Below are 20,000 nucleotides of genomic sequence, written 5' to 3'. Positions count from 1 at the left end.
GTAGGGGCTGGAGGAGGTGACAGTGATAGGGAGTGTTGTAGGGACTGGAGGGGGTTACAGAGATAGGGAGGGTTGTCGGGGCTGGAAGAAGTTACAGAGATAGGGAGGGTTGCAGGGGCTGGAGGAGGTTACAGAGATAGGGAGGGTTGTAGGGGCTGGAGGAGGTGACAGTGATAGGGAGTGTTGTAGGGACTGGAGGGGGTTACAGAGATAGGGAGGGTTGTCGGGGCTGGAAGAAGTTACAGAGATAGGGAGGGTTGCAGGGGCTGGAGGAGGTTACAGAGATAGGGAGGGTTGTAGGGGCTGGAGGAGGTGACAGAGATAGGGAGGGTTGCAGGGGCTGGAGCAAGTTACAGAGATAGGGAGGGTTGTGGGGGCTGGAGGAGGTTACAGAGATAGGGAGGGTTGTAGGGGCTGGAGGAGGTGACAGAGATAGGGAGGGTTGTAGGGGCTGGGGGAGGATACAGAGATAGGGAGGGTTGCAGGGACTGGAGGAGGTGACAGAGATAGAGAGGGTTGTAGGGGCTGGAGCAAGTTACAGAGATAGGGAGGGTTGTGGGGGCTGGAGGAGGTTACAGAGATAGGGAGGGTTGTAGGGGCTGGGGGAGGATACAGAGATAGGGAGGGTTGTAGGGGCTGGAGGAGGTTACAGAGATAGGGAGGGTTGTAGGGGCTGGAGGAGGTTACAGAGATAGGGAGGGATGAGGCCATGGAGGGATTTGAAAACAAGGATGAGAATTATAAACTGAAGATGTTGTTTGACCAGGAACCAGTGTAGGTCAGCGATCTCAGTAGGTGATAGTGGAACAGGCGATGTTACAGAGGTGGAAATAGATGGTCTTAGTGATGGCATGAATATTTGGTCGGATGCTCAACTCAGGACAAATGTGACACCAAGGCTGTGAACAGACTGGCTCAATCTCAGACAGTTGCCATGGAGAGGGATAGAGTGGGTAGCTAGGGAATCGGGTGTGAAGCAGGGACCAGACACCATGGCTTCAGTCTTCCCGATGTTTAATTGGAAGAAATTTCTGCCCATCCAGGACTAGATTTCGGATCGGCAGTCTGATAATTTAACAACAGCGGAGGAGTTGAGAGAGGTGGTGGTGAGGTAGAGCTGGGTGTCATCAGTGTACATGTGAAACCAACACTGTGCTTTCGGATGCTGTCGCCGAGGGGCAGCATGTAGATGAGAAATAGGAGGGGGGGAGGGAGGGCAAGCTCCCTCTCCCTCACCCACACAAGCGAGCTTCCTGCCCCTCCCCAACCATTCCCAGCGAGCTCCCTCTCCCTCACCCTCCCCGGCGAGCTCCCTCTCCCTCACCCTCCCTGACGAGCATCCTGCTCCTCCCCGGCGAGTTCTCTCTCCCTCACCCTCCCTGACGAGCATCCTGCTCCTCCCCGGCGAGCTCCCTGCCCCTCACCCTCCCTGACGAGCATCCTGCTCCTCCCCGGCGAGTTCTCTCTCCCTCACCCTCCTGACGAGCATCCTGCTCCTACCCGGCAAGCTCCCTGCCCCTCACCCTCCCCGGCGAGCTCCCTCTTGCTCACCCGCCCCGGCGAGCTCCCTCCCCCTCCCCGGCGAGCTCCCTCTTGCTCACCCGCCCCGGCGAGCTCCCTCTCCCTCCCCGGCGAGCTCGCTCTCCCTCACCCTCCCCGGCGAGCTCCCTCACCCTCCCCGGCGAGCTCCCTCACCCTCACCCTCCCCGGCGAGCTCCCTCTCCTTCACCCTCCCCGGCGAGCTCCCTCACCCTCCCCGGCGAGCTCCCTCACCTTCACCGGTGAGCTCCCTCTCCCTCACCCTCCCAGGCGAGCTCACTCTCCCTCACCCTCCCCGGTGAGCTCCCTCTCCCTCCCCGGCGAGCTCCCTCTCCCTCACCCTCCCCGGCGAGCTCCCTCTCCCTCACCAACTCCGGCGAGCTCCCTCTCCCTCACCCTCCCCGGCGAGCTCCCTCTCCCTCACCCTCCCCGGCGAGCTCCCTCTCCCTCACCCTCCGCGGCGAGCTCCCTCTCCCTCACCCTCCCCGGCGAGCTCCCTGCCCCTCACCCTCCCCGGCGAGCTCCCTCTCTCTCACCAACCCCGGTGAGCTCCCTCTCCCTCCCCGGCGAGCTCCCTCTCCCTCACCCTCCCCGGCGAGCTCCCTGCCCCTCACCCTCCCCGGCGAGCTCCCTGCCCCTCACCCTCCCCGGCGAGCTCCCTCTCCCTCCCCAGCGAGCTCCCTGCCCCTCACCAGAGAGATCCCTCTCCCTCACCGGCGAGCTCCCCTCTCCCTCACCCTCCCCGGCGAGCTCCCTGCCCCTCACCGGCGAGCTCCCTGTCCCTCACCCTACCCGGCGAGCTCCCTCTCCCTCACCCTCCCCGGCCAGCTCCCTGCCCCTCACCGGCGAGCTCCCTCTCCCTCACCCTCCCCTGCGAGCTCCCTCTCCCTCACCCTCCCCGGCGAGCTCCCTCTCCCTCACCCTCCCCGGCGAGCTCCCTCTCCCTCACCCTCCCCGGCGAGCTCCCTCTCCCTCCCCGGCGAGCTCCCTCTCCCTCACCCTCCCCGGCAAGCTCCCTGCCCCTCACCGGCGAGCTCCCTCTCCCTCACCCTCCCCTGCGAGCTCCCTCTCCCTCACCCTCCCCGGCGAGCTCCCTCTCCCTCACCCTCCCCGGTGAGCTCCCTCTCCCTCACCCTCCCCGGCGAGCTCCCTCTCCCTCCCTCCCCGGCGAGCTCCCTCTCCCTCACCCTCCCCGGCGAGCTCCCTCTCCCTCCCCGGCGAGCTCCCTCTCCCTCACCCTCCCCGGCAAGCTCCCTGCCCCTCACCGGCGAGCTCCCTCTCCCTCCCCGGCGAGCTCCCTCTCCCTCACCCTCCCCGGCGAGCTCCCTCTCCCTCCCCGGCGAGCTCCCTCTCCCTCACCCTCCCCGGCGAGCTCCCTCTCCCTCACCCTCCCCGGCGAGCTCCCTCTCCCTCACTGGCGAGCTCCCTGCCCCTCTCCATTCCTGACATTGTACCTGTATGAACTGGCTGAAGCGCGGGTCCTTCCTGTGCTTGGATTTGATCAGCTCAAGGGCGAAAGATTGCAGGCTGCAGAAGCGAGAGGCCAGCTTCTTAAACCAGTCTCCCTCCGTGCCATGAAACTGCGAGAAAAGGGCAGGGTTAGTGCCATGTCCCCCGAGGCATTGCCTGTATAACTGGATGATCCCGTTCAGTAATGTGCCGAGCTCTCTGATTGAACCTGCTAACCTACCCTGGTGAGTAAGGTGTCACCAATCTCCGTCACTAGGTAGCCATTGTCTTGTCGAAGCTTCTTCATGTTCTCGTAGAAATGTGCTGGAATGGGAGAGACACAGAGGTGACAATTAGGCAGTATTTAGGGATGAATGAACAGCCACTCCAGAGAGCTGCAGGAAGGGTGAGCATCGCGACAGCTGCCTTTTACTGGGTCAATACGATTGGAACAAGTACATCTGTCAAGTCGAGTTAGTGCAGCTTCCAACAGCAATTACCATTGTACCACCTGGCCCCTGTGCCTCCTCCCCTGGCCCCAACCCCGAGCCTCCTCACCCGCGGAGCCCCGGGCATCCTCCACCGCTGGTCCCCCGCCTCCTCCTGTCCCTGCCTCATCACCACCCCGCTCCCCACCACGGTAACCCGACTGCCCCCACCACAGTACCCCGACTGCCCCCACCACAGTCCCTGGAACTCCTCCCCCAATTCCTGTGTCCCACTCCGCCCCACAGTCCCCATGCCTCTTGCTCGCCAGTCCCGGTGCTCTCTTCCGTTCCCCTGCCAAGTTCACATTCCCTCCTACCCACTCCCCAGAGAAAGGCCCCGCTGGCGTACCATGCACCTCGATCAGCTCGTCCAGGCTGGGGAAGATGCTCTGAAGCTCCGTGTCGGACAGGATGTTCTCGTGCAGCATACGTTGGTAGAAAACTTCATAGAGAACCTTCAGCATTCGGACATGAGCGTGCTCTGTAATGAAGAGCTCTGTGGGGTTGACACAGAAATCAGACAGGGTGCTGGGAATATAACTATAACTGGACTGGGGGTCAGGACAGAAATCAGACAGGGTGCTGGGAATATAACTGGAACTGGACTGGGGGTCAGGACAGAAATCAGACAGGGTGCTGGGAATATAACTGTAACTGGACTGGGGGTCAGGACAGAAATCAGACAGGGTGCTGGGAATATAACTGTAACTGGACTGGGGGTCAGGACAGAAATCAGACAGGGTGCTGGGAATATAACTGGAACTGGACTGGGGGTCAGGACAGAAATCAGACAGGGTGCTGGGAATATAACTGTAACTGGACTGGGGGTCAGGACAGAAATCAGACAGGGTGCTGGGAATATAACTGTAACTGGACTGGGGGTCAGGACAGAAATCAGACAGGGTGCTGGGAATATAACTGTAACTGGACTGGGGGTCAGGACAGAAATCAGACAGGGTGCTGGGAATATAACTGTAACTGGACTGGGGGTCAGGACAGAAATCAGACAGGGTGCTGGGAATATAACTGGAACTGGACTGGGGGTCAGGACAGAAATCAGACAGGGTGCTGGGAATATAACTGTAACTGGACTGGGGGTCAGGACAGAAATCAGACAGGGTGCTGGGAATATAACTGTAACTGGACTGGGGGTCAGGACAGAAATCAGACAGGGTGCTGGGAATATAACTGTAACTGGACTGGGGGTCAGGACAGAAATCAGACAGGGTGCTGGGAATATAACTGTAACTGGACTGGGGGTCAGGACAGAAATCAGACAGGGTGCTGGGAATATAACTGTAACTGGACTGGGGGTCAGGACAGAAATCAGACAGGGTGCTGGGAATATAACTATAACTGGACTGGGGGTCAGGACAGAAATCAGACAGGGTGCTGGGAATATAACTGTAACTGGACTGGGGGTCAGGACAGAAATCAGACAGGGTGCTGGGAATATAACTGTAACTGGACTCAGGGCCTGGACAGAAATCAGACAGGGTGCTGGGAATATAACTGTAACTGGACTGGGGGTCAGGACAGAAATCAGACAGGGTGCTGGGAATATAACTGTAACTGGACTCAGGGTCAGGACAGAAAACAGACAGGGTGCTGGGAATATAACTGTAACTGGACTGGGGGTCAGGACAGAAATCAGACAGGGTGCTGGGAATATAACTATAACTGGACTGCGGGTCAGGACAGAAATCAGACAGGGTGCTGGGAATATAACTGTAACTGGACTGGGGGTCAGGACAGAAATCAGACAGGGTGCTGGGAATATAACTGTAACTGGACTCAGGGCCAGGACAGAAATCAGACAGGGTGCTGGGAATATAACTGTAACTGGACTCAGGGTCAGGACAGAAATCAGACAGGGTGCTGGGAATATAACTGTAACTGGACTGGGGGCCAGGACAGAAATCAGACAGGGTGCTGGGAATATAACTGTAACTGGACTCAGGGTCAGGATAGAAATCAGACAGGGTGCTGGGAATATAACTGTAACTGGACTGGGGGTCAGGACAGAAATCAGACAGGGTGCTGGGAATATAACTGTAACTGGACTGGGGGTCAGGACAGAAATCAGACAGGGTGCTGGGAATATAACTGTAACTGGACTGGGGGTCAGGTCAGAAATCAGACAGGGTGCTGGGAATATAACTGTAACTGGACTGGGGGTCAGGACAGAAATCAGACAGGGTGCTGGGAATATAACTGTAACTGGACTGGGAGTCAGGACAGAAATCAGACAGGGTGCTGGGAATATAACTGAAACTGGACTGGGGGTCAGGACAGAAATCAGACAGGGTGCTGGGAATATAACTGTAACTGGACTGGGGGTCAGGACAGAAATCAGACAGGGTGCTGGGAATATAACTGTAACTGGACTGGGGGTCAGGTCAGAAATCAGACAGGGTGCTGGGAATATAACTGTAACTGGACTCAGGGTCAGGACAGAAATCAGACAGGGTGCTGGGAATATAACTGTAACTGGACTCAGGGCCAGGACAGAAATCAGACAGGGTGCTGGGAATATAACTGTAACTGGACTGGGGGTCAGGACAGAAATCAGACAGGGTGCTGGGAATATAACTGTAACTGGACTGGGGGTCAGGACAGAAATCAGACAGGGTGCTGGGAATATAACTGTAACTGGACTGGGGGTCAGGACAGAAATCAGACAGGGTGCTGGGAATATAACTGTAATTGGACTCAGGGCCAGGACAGAAATCAGACAGGGTGCTGGGAATATAACTGTAACTGGACTGGGGGTCAGGACAGAAATCAGACAGGGTGCTGGGAATATAACTGTAACTGGACTCAGGGTCAGGACAGAAATCAGACAGGGTGCTGGGAATATAACTGTAACTGGACTGGGGGTCAGGACAGAAATCAGACAGGGTGCTGGGAATATAACTGTAACTGGACTCAGGGCCAGGACAGAAATCAGACAGGGTGCTGGGAATATAACTGTAACTGGACTGGGGGTCAGGACAGAAATCAGACAGGGTGCTGGGAATATAACTGTAACGGGACTCAGGGTCAGGACAGAAAACAGACAGGGTGCTGGGAATATAACTGTAACTGGACTGGGGGTCAGGACAGAAATCAGACAGGGTGCTGGGAATATAACTGTAACTGGACTGGGGGTCAGGACAGAAATCAGACAGGGTGCTGGGAATATAACTATAACTGGACTGGGGGTCAGGACAGAAATCAGACAGGGTGCTGGGAATATAACTGTAACTGGACTGGGGGTCAGGACAGAAATCAGACAGGGTGCTGGGAATATAACTGTAACTGGACTCAGGGCCAGGACAGAAATCAGACAGGGTGCTGGGAATATAACTGTAACTGGACTGGGGGTCAGGACAGAAATCAGACAGGGTGCTGGGAATATAACTGTAACTGGACTCAGGGTCAGGACAGAAATCAGACAGGGTGCTGGGAATATAACTGTAACTGGACTCAGGGTCAGGACAGAAAACAGACAGGGTGCTGGGAATATAACTGTAACTGGACTGGGGGTCAGGACAGAAATCAGACAGGGTGCTGGGAATATAACTATAACTGGACTGGGGGTCAGGACAGAAATCAGACAGGGTGCTGAGAATATAACTGTAACTGGACTGGGGGTCAGGACAGAAATCAGACAGGGTGCTGGGAATATAACTGTAACTGGACTCAGGGCCAGGACAGAAATCAGACAGGGTGCTGGGAATATAACTGTAACTGGACTGGGGGTTAGGACAGAAATCAGACAGGGTGCTGGGAATATAACTGTAACTGGACTCAGGGTCAGGACAGAAAACAGACAGGGTGCTGGGAATATAACTGTAACTGGACTCAGGGCCAGGACAGAAATCAGACAGGGTGCTGGGAATATAACTGTAACTGGACTGGGGGTCAGGACAGAAATCAGACAGGGTGCTGGGAATATAACTATAACTGGACTGCGAGTCAGGACAGAAATCAGACAGGGTGCTGGGAATATAACTGTAACTGGACTGGGGGTCAGGACAGAAATCAGACAGGGTGCTGGGAATATAACTGTAACTGGACTCAGGGCCAGGACAGAAATCAGACAGGGTGCTGGGAATATAACTGTAACTGGACTCAGGGTCAGGACAGAAAACAGACAGGGTGCTGGGAATATAACTGTAACTGGACTGGGGGTCAGGACAGAAATCAGACAGGGTGCTGGGAATATAACTGTAACTGGACTCAGGGTCAGGACAGAAATCAGACAGGGTGCTGGGAATATAACTGTAACTGGACTGGGGGCCAGGACAGAAATCAGACAGGGTGCTGGGAATATAACTGTAACTGGACTGGGGGTCAGGACAGAAATCAGACAGGGTGCTGGGAATATAACTGTAACTGGACTCAGGGTCAGGATAGAAATCAGACAGGGTGCTGGGAATATAACTGTAACTGGACTGGGGGTCAGGACAGAAATCAGACAGGGTGCTGGGAATATAACTGTAACTGGACTGGGGGTCAGGACAGAAATCAGACAGGGTGCTGGGAATATAACTGTAACTGGACTGGGGGTCAGGACAGAAATCAGACAGGGTGCTGGGAATATAACTGTAACTGGACTCAGGGTCAGGACAGAAATCAGACAGGGTGCTGGGAATATAACTGTAACTGGACTCAGGGCCAGGACAGAAATCAGACAGGGTGCTGGGAATATAACTGTAACTGGACTGGGGGTCAGGACAGAAATCAGACAGGGTGCTGGGAATATAACTGTAACTGGACTGGGGGTCAGGACAGAAATCAGACAGGGTGCTGGGAATATAACTGTAACTGGACTGGGGGTCAGGACAGAAATCAGACAGGGTGCTGGGAATATAACTGTAATTGGACTCAGGGCCAGGACAGAAATCAGACAGGGTGCTGGGAATATAACTGTAACTGGACTGGGGGTCAGGACAGAAATCAGACAGGGTGCTGGGAATATAACTGTAACTGGACTCAGGGTCAGGACAGAAATCAGACAGGGTGCTGGGAATATAACTGTAACTGGACTCAGGGTCAGGACAGAAATCAGACAGGGTGCTGGGAATATAACTGTAACTGGACTCAGGGTCAGGACAGAAATCAGACAGGGTGCTGGGAATATAACTGTAACTGGACTCAGGGTCAGGACAGAAATCAGACAGGGTGCTGGGAATATAACTGTAACTGGACTCAGGGTCAGGACAGAAAACAGACAGGGTGCTGGGAATATAACTGTAACTGGACTGGGGGTCAGGACAGAAATCAGACAGGGTGCTGGGAATATAACTGTAACTGGACTCAGGGTCAGGACAGAAATCAGACAGGGTGCTGGGAATATAACTGTAACTGGACTGGGGGTCAGGACAGAAATCAGACAGGGTGCTGGGAATATAACTGTAATTGGACTCAGGGCCAGGACAGAAATCAGACAGGGTGCTGGGAATATAACTGTAACTGGACTGGGGGTCAGGACAGAAATCAGACAGGGTGCTGGGAATATAACTGTAACTGGACTCAGGGTCAGGACAGAAATCAGACAGGGTGCTGGGAATATAACTGTAACTGGACTGGGGGTCAGGACAGAAATCAGACAGGGTGCTGGGAATATAACTGTAACTGGACTCAGGGCCAGGACAGAAATCAGACAGGGTGCTGGGAATATAACTGTAACTGGACTGGGGGTCAGGACAGAAATCAGACAGGGTGCTGGGAATATAACTGTAACGGGACTCAGGGTCAGGACAGAAAACAGACAGGGTGCTGGGAATATAACTGTAACTGGACTGGGGGTCAGGACAGAAATCAGACAGGGTGCTGGGAATATAACTGTAACTGGACTGGGGGTCAGGACAGAAATCAGACAGGGTGCTGGGAATATAACTATAACTGGACTGGGGGTCAGGACAGAAATCAGACAGGGTGCTGGGAATATAACTGTAACTGGACTGGGGGTCAGGACAGAAATCAGACAGGGTGCTGGGAATATAACTGTAACTGGACTCAGGGCCAGGACAGAAATCAGACAGGGTGCTGGGAATATAACTGTAACTGGACTGGGGGTCAGGACAGAAATCAGACAGGGTGCTGGGAATATAACTGTAACTGGACTGGGGGCCAGGACAGAAATCAGACAGGGTGCTGGGAATATAACTGTAACTGGACTCAGGGTCAGGACAGAAAACAGACAGGGTGCTGGGAATATAACTGTAACTGGACTGGGGGTCAGGACAGAAATCAGACAGGGTGCTGGGAATATAACTATAACTGGACTGGGGGTCAGGACAGAAATCAGACAGGGTGCTGAGAATATAACTGTAACTGGACTGGGGGTCAGGACAGAAATCAGACAGGGTGCTGGGAATATAACTGTAACTGGACTCAGGGCCAGGACAGAAATCAGACAGGGTGCTGGGAATATAACTGTAACTGGACTGGGGGTTAGGACAGAAATCAGACAGGGTGCTGGGAATATAACTATAACTGGACTGCGAGTCAGGACAGAAATCAGACAGGGTGCTGGGAATATAACTGTAACTGGACTGGGGGTCAGGACAGAAATCAGACAGGGTGCTGGGAATATAACTGTAACTGGACTCAGGGCCAGGACAGAAATCAGACAGGGTGCTGGGAATATAACTGTAACTGGACTCAGGGTCAGGACAGAAAACAGACAGGGTGCTGGGAATATAACTGTAACTGGACTGGGGGTCAGGACAGAAATCAGACAGGGTGCTGGGAATATAACTGTAACTGGACTCAGGGTCAGGACAGAAATCAGACAGGGTGCTGGGAATATAACTGTAACTGGACTGGGGGCCAGGACAGAAATCAGACAGGGTGCTGGGAATATAACTGTAACTGGACTGGGGGTCAGGACAGAAATCAGACAGGGTGCTGGGAATATAACTGTAACTGGACTCAGGGTCAGGATAGAAATCAGACAGGGTGCTGGGAATATAACTGTAACTGGACTGGGGGTCAGGACAGAAATCAGACAGGGTGCTGGGAATATAACTGTAACTGGACTGGGGGTCAGGACAGAAATCAGACAGGGTGCTGGGAATATAACTGTAACTGGACTGGGGGTCAGGACAGAAATCAGACAGGGTGCTGGGAATATAACTGTAACTGGACTCAGGGTCAGGACAGAAATCAGACAGGGTGCTGGGAATATAACTGTAACTGGACTCAGGGCCAGGACAGAAATCAGACAGGGTGCTGGGAATATAACTGTAACTGGACTGGGGGTCAGGACAGAAATCAGACAGGGTGCTGGGAATATAACTGTAACTGGACTGGGGGTCAGGACAGAAATCAGACAGGGTGCTGGGAATATAACTGTAACTGGACTGGGGGTCAGGACAGAAATCAGACAGGGTGCTGGGAATATAACTGTAATTGGACTCAGGGCCAGGACAGAAATCAGACAGGGTGCTGGGAATATAACTGTAACTGGACTGGGGGTCAGGACAGAAATCAGACAGGGTGCTGGGAATATAACTGTAACTGGACTCAGGGTCAGGACAGAAATCAGACAGGGTGCTGGGAATATAACTGTAACTGGACTCAGGGTCAGGACAGAAATCAGACAGGGTGCTGGGAATATAACTGTAACTGGACTCAGGGTCAGGACAGAAATCAGACAGGGTGCTGGGAATATAACTGTAACTGGACTCAGGGTCAGGACAGAAATCAGACAGGGTGCTGGGAATATAACTGTAACTGGACTCAGGGTCAGGACAGAAAACAGACAGGGTGCTGGGAATATAACTGTAACTGGACTGGGGGTCAGGACAGAAATCAGACAGGGTGCTGGGAATATAACTGTAACTGGACTCAGGGTCAGGACAGAAATCAGACAGGGTGCTGGGAATATAACTGTAACTGGACTGGGGGTCAGGACAGAAATCAGACAGGGTGCTGGGAATATAACTGTAATTGGACTCAGGGCCAGGACAGAAATCAGACAGGGTGCTGGGAATATAACTGTAACTGGACTGGGGGTCAGGACAGAAATCAGACAGGGTGCTGGGAATATAACTGTAACTGGACTCAGGGTCAGGACAGAAATCAGACAGGGTGCTGGGAATATAACTGTAACTGGACTGGGGGTCAGGACAGAAATCAGACAGGGTGCTGGGAATATAACTGTAACTGGACTCAGGGCCAGGACAGAAATCAGACAGGGTGCTGGGAATATAACTGTAACTGGACTGGGGGTCAGGACAGAAATCAGACAGGGTGCTGGGAATATAACTGTAACGGGACTCAGGGTCAGGACAGAAAACAGACAGGGTGCTGGGAATATAACTGTAACTGGACTGGGGGTCAGGACAGAAATCAGACAGGGTGCTGGGAATATAACTGTAACTGGACTGGGGGTCAGGACAGAAATCAGACAGGGTGCTGGGAATATAACTATAACTGGACTGGGGGTCAGGACAGAAATCAGACAGGGTGCTGGGAATATAACTGTAACTGGACTGGGGGTCAGGACAGAAATCAGACAGGGTGCTGGGAATATAACTGTAACTGGACTCAGGGCCAGGACAGAAATCAGACAGGGTGCTGGGAATATAACTGTAACTGGACTGGGGGTCAGGACAGAAATCAGACAGGGTGCTGGGAATATAACTGTAACTGGACTCAGGGTCAGGACAGAAATCAGACAGGGTGCTGGGAATATAACTGTAACTGGACTCAGGGTCAGGACAGAAAACAGACAGGGTGCTGGGAATATAACTGTAACTGGACTGGGGGTCAGGACAGAAATCAGACAGGGTGCTGGGAATATAACTATAACTGGACTGGGGGTCAGGACAGAAATCAGACAGGGTGCTGAGAATATAACTGTAACTGGACTGGGGGTCAGGACAGAAATCAGACAGGGTGCTGGGAATATAACTGTAACTGGACTCAGGGCCAGGACAGAAATCAGACAGGGTGCTGGGAATATAACTGTAACTGGACTGGGGGTTAGGACAGAAATCAGACAGGGTGCTGGGAATATAACTGTAACTGGACTCAGGGTCAGGACAGAAAACAGACAGGGTGCTGGGAATATAACTGTAACTGGACTCAGGGCCAGGACAGAAATCAGACAGGGTGCTGGGAATATAACTGTAACTGGACTGGGGGTCAGGACAGAAATCAGACAGGGTGCTGGGAATATAACTATAACTGGACTGCGAGTCAGGACAGAAATCAGACAGGGTGCTGGGAATATAACTGTAACTGGACTGGGGGTCAGGACAGAAATCAGACAGGGTGCTGGGAATATAACTGTAACTGGACTCAGGGCCAGGACAGAAATCAGACAGGGTGCTGGGAATATAACTGTAACTGGACTCAGGGTCAGGACAGAAAACAGACAGGGTGCTGGGAATATAACTGTAACTGGACTGGGGGTCAGGACAGAAATCAGACAGGGTGCTGGGAATATAACTGTAACTGGACTCAGGGTCAGGACAGAAATCAGACAGGGTGCTGGGAATATAACTGTAACTGGACTCAGGGTCAGGACAGAAATCAGACAGGGTGCTGGGAATATAACTGTAACTGGACTGGGGGTCAGGACAGAAATCAGACAGGGTGCTGGGAATATAACTGTAACTGGACTCAGGGTCAGGATAGAAATCAGACAGGGTGCTGGGAATATAACTGTAACTGGACTGGGGGTCAGGACAGAAATCAGACAGGGTGCTGGGAATATAACTGTAACTGGACTGGGGGTCAGGACAGAAATCAGACAGGGTGCTGGGAATATAACTGTAACTGGACTGGGGGTCAGGACAGAAATCAGACAGGGTGCTGGGAATATAACTGTAACTGGACTCAGGGTCAGGACAGAAATCAGACAGGGTGCTGGGAATATAACTGTAACTGGACTCAGGGCCAGGACAGAAATCAGACAGGGTGCTGGGAATATAACTGTAACTGGACTGGGGGTCAGGACAGAAATCAGACAGGGTGCTGGGAATATAACTGTAACTGGACTGGGGGTCAGGACAGAAATCAGACAGGGTGCTGGGAATATAACTGTAACTGGACTGGGGGTCAGGACAGAAATCAGACAGGGTGCTGGGAATATAACTGTAATTGGACTCAGGGCCAGGACAGAAATCAGACAGGGTGCTGGGAATATAACTGTAACTGGACTGGGGGTCAGGACAGAAATCAGACAGGGTGCTGGGAATATAACTGTAACTGGACTCAGGGTCAGGACAGAAATCAGACAGGGTGCTGGGAATATAACTGTAACTGGACTCAGGGTCAGGACAGAAATCAGACAGGGTGCTGGGAATATAACTGTAACTGGACTCAGGGTCAGGACAGAAATCAGACAGGGTGCTGGGAATATAACTGTAACTGGACTCAGGGTCAGGACAGAAATCAGACAGGGTGCTGGGAATATAACTGTAACTGGACTCAGGGTCAGGACAGAAAACAGACAGGGTGCTGGGAATATAACTGTAACTGGACTGGGGGTCAGGACAGAAATCAGACAGGGTGCTGGGAATATAACTGTAACTGGACTCAGGGTCAGGACAGAAATCAGACAGGGTGCTGGGAATATAACTGTAACTGGACTCAGGGCCAGGACAGAAATCAGACAGGGTGCTGGGAATATAACTGTAACTGGACTCAGGGTCAGGACAGAAATCAGACAGGGTGCTGGGAATATAACTGTAACTGGACCAATATTTCTCAACTCCCAGTGGCACTCTCTTGCCCAGTAGTTCATGCCACGTGACAAACATGAAATGTATGTGCAAAATTCAGATAGTCATAATTCGATATATAATCCATCTGGTCCCTACAAGATCCCAGCCTGTAGCTCATTCGCAGGTTTCTGTTCTTATCATCAAATCCTTCCAAGGCTTCCTCCCCTCCCTATCTCTGGAACCTCCTCCAGTCCCGACAATTCTCCCTATCTCTGTAACCACCTCCAGCCCCTACAACCCTCCCTATCTCTGGAACCTCCTCCAGTCCCTGCAACCCTCCCTATCTCTGGAACCTCCTCCAGTCCCTGCAACCCTCCCTATCTCTGTAACCACCTCCAGCCCCTACAACCCTCCCTATCTCTGGAACCTCCTCCAGTCCCTGCAACCCTCCCTATCTCTGGAACCTCCTCCAGTCACTGCAACCCTCCCTATCTCTGGAACCTCCTCCAGTCCCTACAACCCTCCCTATCTCTGTAACCTCCTCCAGGCCCTAAAACCCTCCCTATCTCTGTAACATCCTCCAGCCCTCCCTATCTCTGCAACCTCTTCCAGCCCAACAACCCTCCCTATCTCTGTAACCTCTTCCAGTCCAACAACCCTCCCTACCTCTGTAACCTCCTCCAGACTCTGCAACCCTCCCTATCTCTGTCGCCTCCTCCAGACCCTACAATCTTCCCCATCTCTGTAACCTCTTCCAGCCCAACAACTCTCCCTACCTCTGTAACCTCCTCCAGCCCCTAAAATCCTCCCTATCTCTGTAACCTCCTCCAGCCCCTACAACCCTCCCTATCTCTGTAACCTCCTTCAGCCCCGACAACCCTCCCAATCTCTGTAACCTCCTCCAGACCCTACAATCTTCCCCATCTCTGTAACCTCTTCCAGCCCAACAACCCTCCCTATCTCTGTAACCTCTTCCAGTCCAACAACCCTCCCTACCTCTGTAACCTCCTCCAGCCCCTAAAACTCTCCCTATCTCTGTAACCTCTTCCAGTCCAACAACCCTCCCTACCTCTGTAACCTCCTCCAGCCCCTAAAACCCTCCCTATCTCTGTAACCTCTTCCAGTCCAACAACCCTCCCTACCTCTGTAACCTCCTCCAGCCCCTAAAACTCTCCCTATCTCTGTAACCTCTTCCAGTCCAACAACCCTCCCTATCTCTGTAACCTCCTCCAGCCCCTAAAACTCTCCCTATCTCTGTAACCTCCTTCAGCCCCGAGAACCCTCCCTATCTCTGTAACCTCTTCCAGTCCAACAACCCTCCCTACCTCTGTAACCCCCTCCAGCCCCTACAACCCTCCCTATCTCTGTAACCTCCTCCAGTCCAACAACCCTCCCTATCTCTGTAACCTCCTCCAGCCCCTACAACCCTCCAGGATCTCAGCACTCCTCCATTTATGGCCTCCAGTACATCCACGATTTCCACCTTCAGCTGCTTGGGCCGTAAGGTCTGGAATTCCTTCCTTAAACTTTTCCGTCTCTCTATCTCACTCTGCTCCTTGACCAACCTGTCCCAATATCTCCTATATTGGCTCAATGTCAAATATCGTCTGATAAAGCTCATGTGAAGCACCCTGCAATGTTTTACTATGTTAAAGCTGCTATATAAATGCAAGTTGTTGTATTCATTCAAGTCTGCTTATGTCCATTCTTGCATGATATTTATATATAAACCACTGAATCCCCCGATTAGATTCCAGTCTGTAACTCACTCCCGGGTATCTGTTATTCTATATATAAACCACCCGAACCCCTCGATTAGATTCCAGTCTGTAACTCACTCCCAGGTATCTGTTATTCTATATATAAACCACTGAATCCCCCGATTAGATCCCAGTCTGTAACTCACTCCCAGGTATGTTATTCTATATATAAACCACCCGAACCCCCCGATTAGATTCCAGTCTGTAACTCACTCCCAGGTATGTAATTCTATATATAAACCCCCCGAACCCCTCGATTAGATTCCAGTCTGTAACTCACTCCCAGGTATGTTATTCTATATATAAACCACCAGAACCCCCCGATTAGATTCCAGTCTGTAACTCACTCCCAGGTATCTGTTATTCTATATATAAACCACCCGAACCCCCCGATTAGATTCCAGTCTGTAACTCACTCCCAGGTATGTTATTCTATATATAAACCACCCGAACCCCCCGATTAGATTCCAGTCTGTAACTCACTCCCAGGTATGTTATTCTATATATAAACCCCCCGAACCCCTCGATTAGATTCCAGTCTGTAACTCACTCCCAGGTATGTTATTCTATATATAAACCACCAGAACCCCCCGATTAGATTCCAGTCTGTAACTCACTCCCAGGTATCTGTTATTCTATATATAAACCACCCGAACCCCCCGATTAGATTCCAGTCTGTAACTCACTCCCAGGTATCTGTTATTCTATATATAAACCACCCGAACCCCTCGATTAGATTCCAGTCTGTAACTCACTCCCGGGTATGTTATTCTATATCTAAACCACCCGAACCCCCCGATTAGATTCCAGTCTGTAACTCACTCCCAGGTATGTTATTCTATATATAAACCACCCGAACCCCCCGATTAGATTCCAGTCTGTAACTCACTCCCAGGTATGTTATTCTATATATAAACCACCCGAACCCCCCGATTAGATTCCAGTCTGTAACTCACTCCCGGGTATCTGTTATTCTGCACATAAACTCCCCGAACCCCCCGATTAGATTCCAGTCTGTAACTCACTCCCAGGTATCTGTTATTCTATCCATAAACCACCCGAACCCCTCGATTAGATTCCAGTCTGTAACTCACTCCCGGGTATCTGTTATTCTATATATAAACCCCCCAAACCCCTCGATTTGATTCCAGTCTATAACTCACCCGCGGGTATCTGTTATTCAATATATAAACCACCCGAACCCCTCGATTAGATTACAGTCTGTAACTCACTCCCGGGTATCTGTTATTCTATATATAAACCCCCCGAACACCTCGATTAGATTCCAGTCTGTAACTCACTGCCGGGTATCTGTTATTCTATATATAAACCCCCCAAACCCCTCGATTAGATTCCAGTCTGTAACTCACTCCCGGGTATCTGTTATTCTATATATAAACCACCCGAACCCCTCGATTAGATTCCAGTCTGTAACTCACTCCCGGGTATCTGTTATTCTATATATAAACCCCTCAAACCCCTCGATTAGATTCCAGTCTGTAACTCACTCCCGGGTATCTGTTATTCTATATATAAACAACCCGAACCCCTCGATTAGATTCCAGTCTGTAACTCACTCCCAGGTATCTGTTATTCTATCCATAAACCACCCGAACCCCTCGATTAGATTCCAGTCTGTAACTCACTCCCAGGTATCTGTTATTCTATATATAAACCACCCGAACCCCTCGATTAGATTCCAGTCTGTAACTCACTCCCGGGTATCTGTTATTCTATATATAAACCCCCCAAACCCCTCGATTTGATTCCAGTCTATAACTCACCCGCGGGTATCTGTTATTCAATATATAAACCACCCGAACCCCTCGATTAGATTACAGTCTGTAACTCACTCCCGGGTATCTGTTATTCTATATATAAACCCCCCGAACCCCTCGATTAGATTCCAGTCTGTAACTCACTCCCGTGTATCTGTTATTCTATATTTAAACCCCCCGAACCCCTCAATTAGATTCCAGTCTGTAACTCACTCCCAGGTATCTGTTATTCTATATATAAACCCCCCAAACCCCTCGATTAGATTCCAGCCTGTAACTCACTCCCGGGTATCTGTTATTCTATCTATAAACCCCCCGAACCCCTCGATTAGATTCCAGCCTGTAACTCAATCCCGGGTATCTGTTATTCTATATATAAACCCCCCGAACCCCTCGATTAGATTCCAGCCTGTAACTCACTCCCGGGTATCTGTTGTTCTATATATAAACCACCCAAACCTCTCGATTAGATTCCAGTCTGTAACTCACTCCTGGGTATCTGTTGTTCTATATATAAACCACCCGAACCGCTCGATTAGATTCCAGTCTGTAACTCACTCCCGGATATCTGTTATTCTATATATAAACCCCCCCAAACCCCTCGATTAGATTCCAGTCTGTAACTCACTCCCGGGTATCTGTTATTCTATATATAAACCCCCCCAAACCCCTCGATTAGATTCCAGTCTGTAACTCACTCCCGGGTATCTGTTATTCTATATATAAACCCCTCGATTAGATTCCAGTCTGTAACTCACTCCCAGGTATCTGTTATTCTATATATAAACCCCCCAAACCCCTCAATTAGATTCCAGTCTGTAACTCACTCCCGGGTATCTGTTATTCTATATATAAACCCCCCAAACCTCTCGATTAGATTCCAGTCTGTAACTCACTCCTGGGTATCTGTTATTCTATATATAAACCCCCCAAACCCCTCGATTAGATTCCAGTCTGTAACTCACTCCCAGGTATCTGTTATTCTATATATAAACCCCCCAAACCCCTCGATTAGATTCCAGTCTGTAACTCACTCCCGGGTATCTGTTATTCTATATATAAACCCCCCCGAGCCCCTCGATTAGATTTCAGTCTGTAACTCACTCCCAGGTATCTGTTATTCTATATATAAACCCCCCAAACCCCTCGATTAGATTCCAGTCTGGAACTCACTCCCGGGTATCTGTTATTCTATATATAAACCCCTCCGAGCCCCTCGATTAGATTTCAGTCTGTAACTCACTCCCGGGTATCTGTTATTCTATATATAAACCCCCCCGAGCCCCTCGATTAGATTCCAGTCTGTAACTCACTCCCGGGTATCTGTTATTCTATAAATAAACCACCCGAACCCCTCGATTAGATTCCAGTCTGTAACTCACTCCCGGGTATCTGTTATTCTATATATAAACCCCCCGAACCCCTCGATTAGATTCCAGTCTGTAACTCACTCCCGGGTATCTGTTATTCTATATATAAACCACCCGAACCCCTCGATTAGATTCCAGTCTGTAACTCACTCCCGGGTATCTGTTATTCTATATATAAACTACCCGAACCCCTCGATTAGATTCCAGTCTGTAACTCACTCCCGGGTATCTGTTATTCTATATATAAACCCCCCGAACCCCTCGATTAGATTCCAGTCTGTAACTCACTCCCGGGTATCTGTTATTCTATATATAAACCAAAGAACCCCTCGATTAGATTCCAGTCTGTAACTCACTCCCGGGTATCTGTTATTCTATATATAAACCACCTGAACCCCTCGATTAGATTCCAGTCTGTAACTCACTCCCGGGTATCTGTTATTCTATATATAAACCCCCCCGAGCCCCTCGATTAGATTCCAGCCTCTTTCTCACCTCCGGAGATCTGTTATGTATTACAGATTGGGTGCCATAATTGCAATGACCACCTACATTCCTGATCTCACTAGCGTACAGGTTCCATTCTCTTCCATCCTACCCCCGACCTCCGCCATGTGACTATTCATGGTGCGTGAGCTCCGGAAATGAATATTAAACCATCTAGAGGTGTCACCATGGGCACTCTTTCCCTGTCACACATACATTCACCTTCCTGCAAGGGTTCCTGCAGTGGGATCACAGGGATGATTTTGTTCCAGTCATGGCTCACTGGGGTGTAAAAACCCCTGTCTCATGAGTCAGAAGGTTGAGGGCTCAAGTCCCACCTCCAAAGTCTTCAGCCCATAATCTTGGACATCACTTGCAGTGCAGGACTGAGGGAATGCAGCACTGGTGGAGTTGCCGTCTTTCAGAGTCGACATTAAACCAACGCCACTAATGGAAGAAG

General features: G+C 51.1%; 1 protein-coding gene across 2 annotated transcripts in view; it reads right to left on the bottom strand.

The window, feature by feature from the left end:
• The window catches only part of LOC137359790 (rho guanine nucleotide exchange factor 1-like), a 57,609-nt gene that overhangs the window by 37,089 nt on the left and 520 nt on the right, over positions 1 to 20,000 (bottom strand). For both annotated transcript variants that reach the window (XM_068025489.1, XM_068025488.1), the window contains exons 2-4: positions 3,826 to 3,972; positions 3,230 to 3,312; positions 2,994 to 3,119 (exon numbers count right to left, since the gene is read on the bottom strand). In XM_068025489.1, coding sequence (XP_067881590.1) covers positions 2,994 to 3,119; positions 3,230 to 3,312; positions 3,826 to 3,972 — 356 coding nt within the window. The remainder of the gene's footprint in view (positions 1 to 2,993; positions 3,120 to 3,229; positions 3,313 to 3,825; positions 3,973 to 20,000) is intronic.

This window comes from Heterodontus francisci, unplaced genomic scaffold (genome assembly GCF_036365525.1).
Source record: "Heterodontus francisci isolate sHetFra1 unplaced genomic scaffold, sHetFra1.hap1 HAP1_SCAFFOLD_587, whole genome shotgun sequence".
NCBI classification, from domain to species: Eukaryota; Metazoa; Chordata; class Chondrichthyes; order Heterodontiformes; family Heterodontidae; genus Heterodontus; species Heterodontus francisci.
Note: the sequence above shows the minus strand (reverse complement) of the source record. Positions and strands in the feature narration are given on the sequence as shown.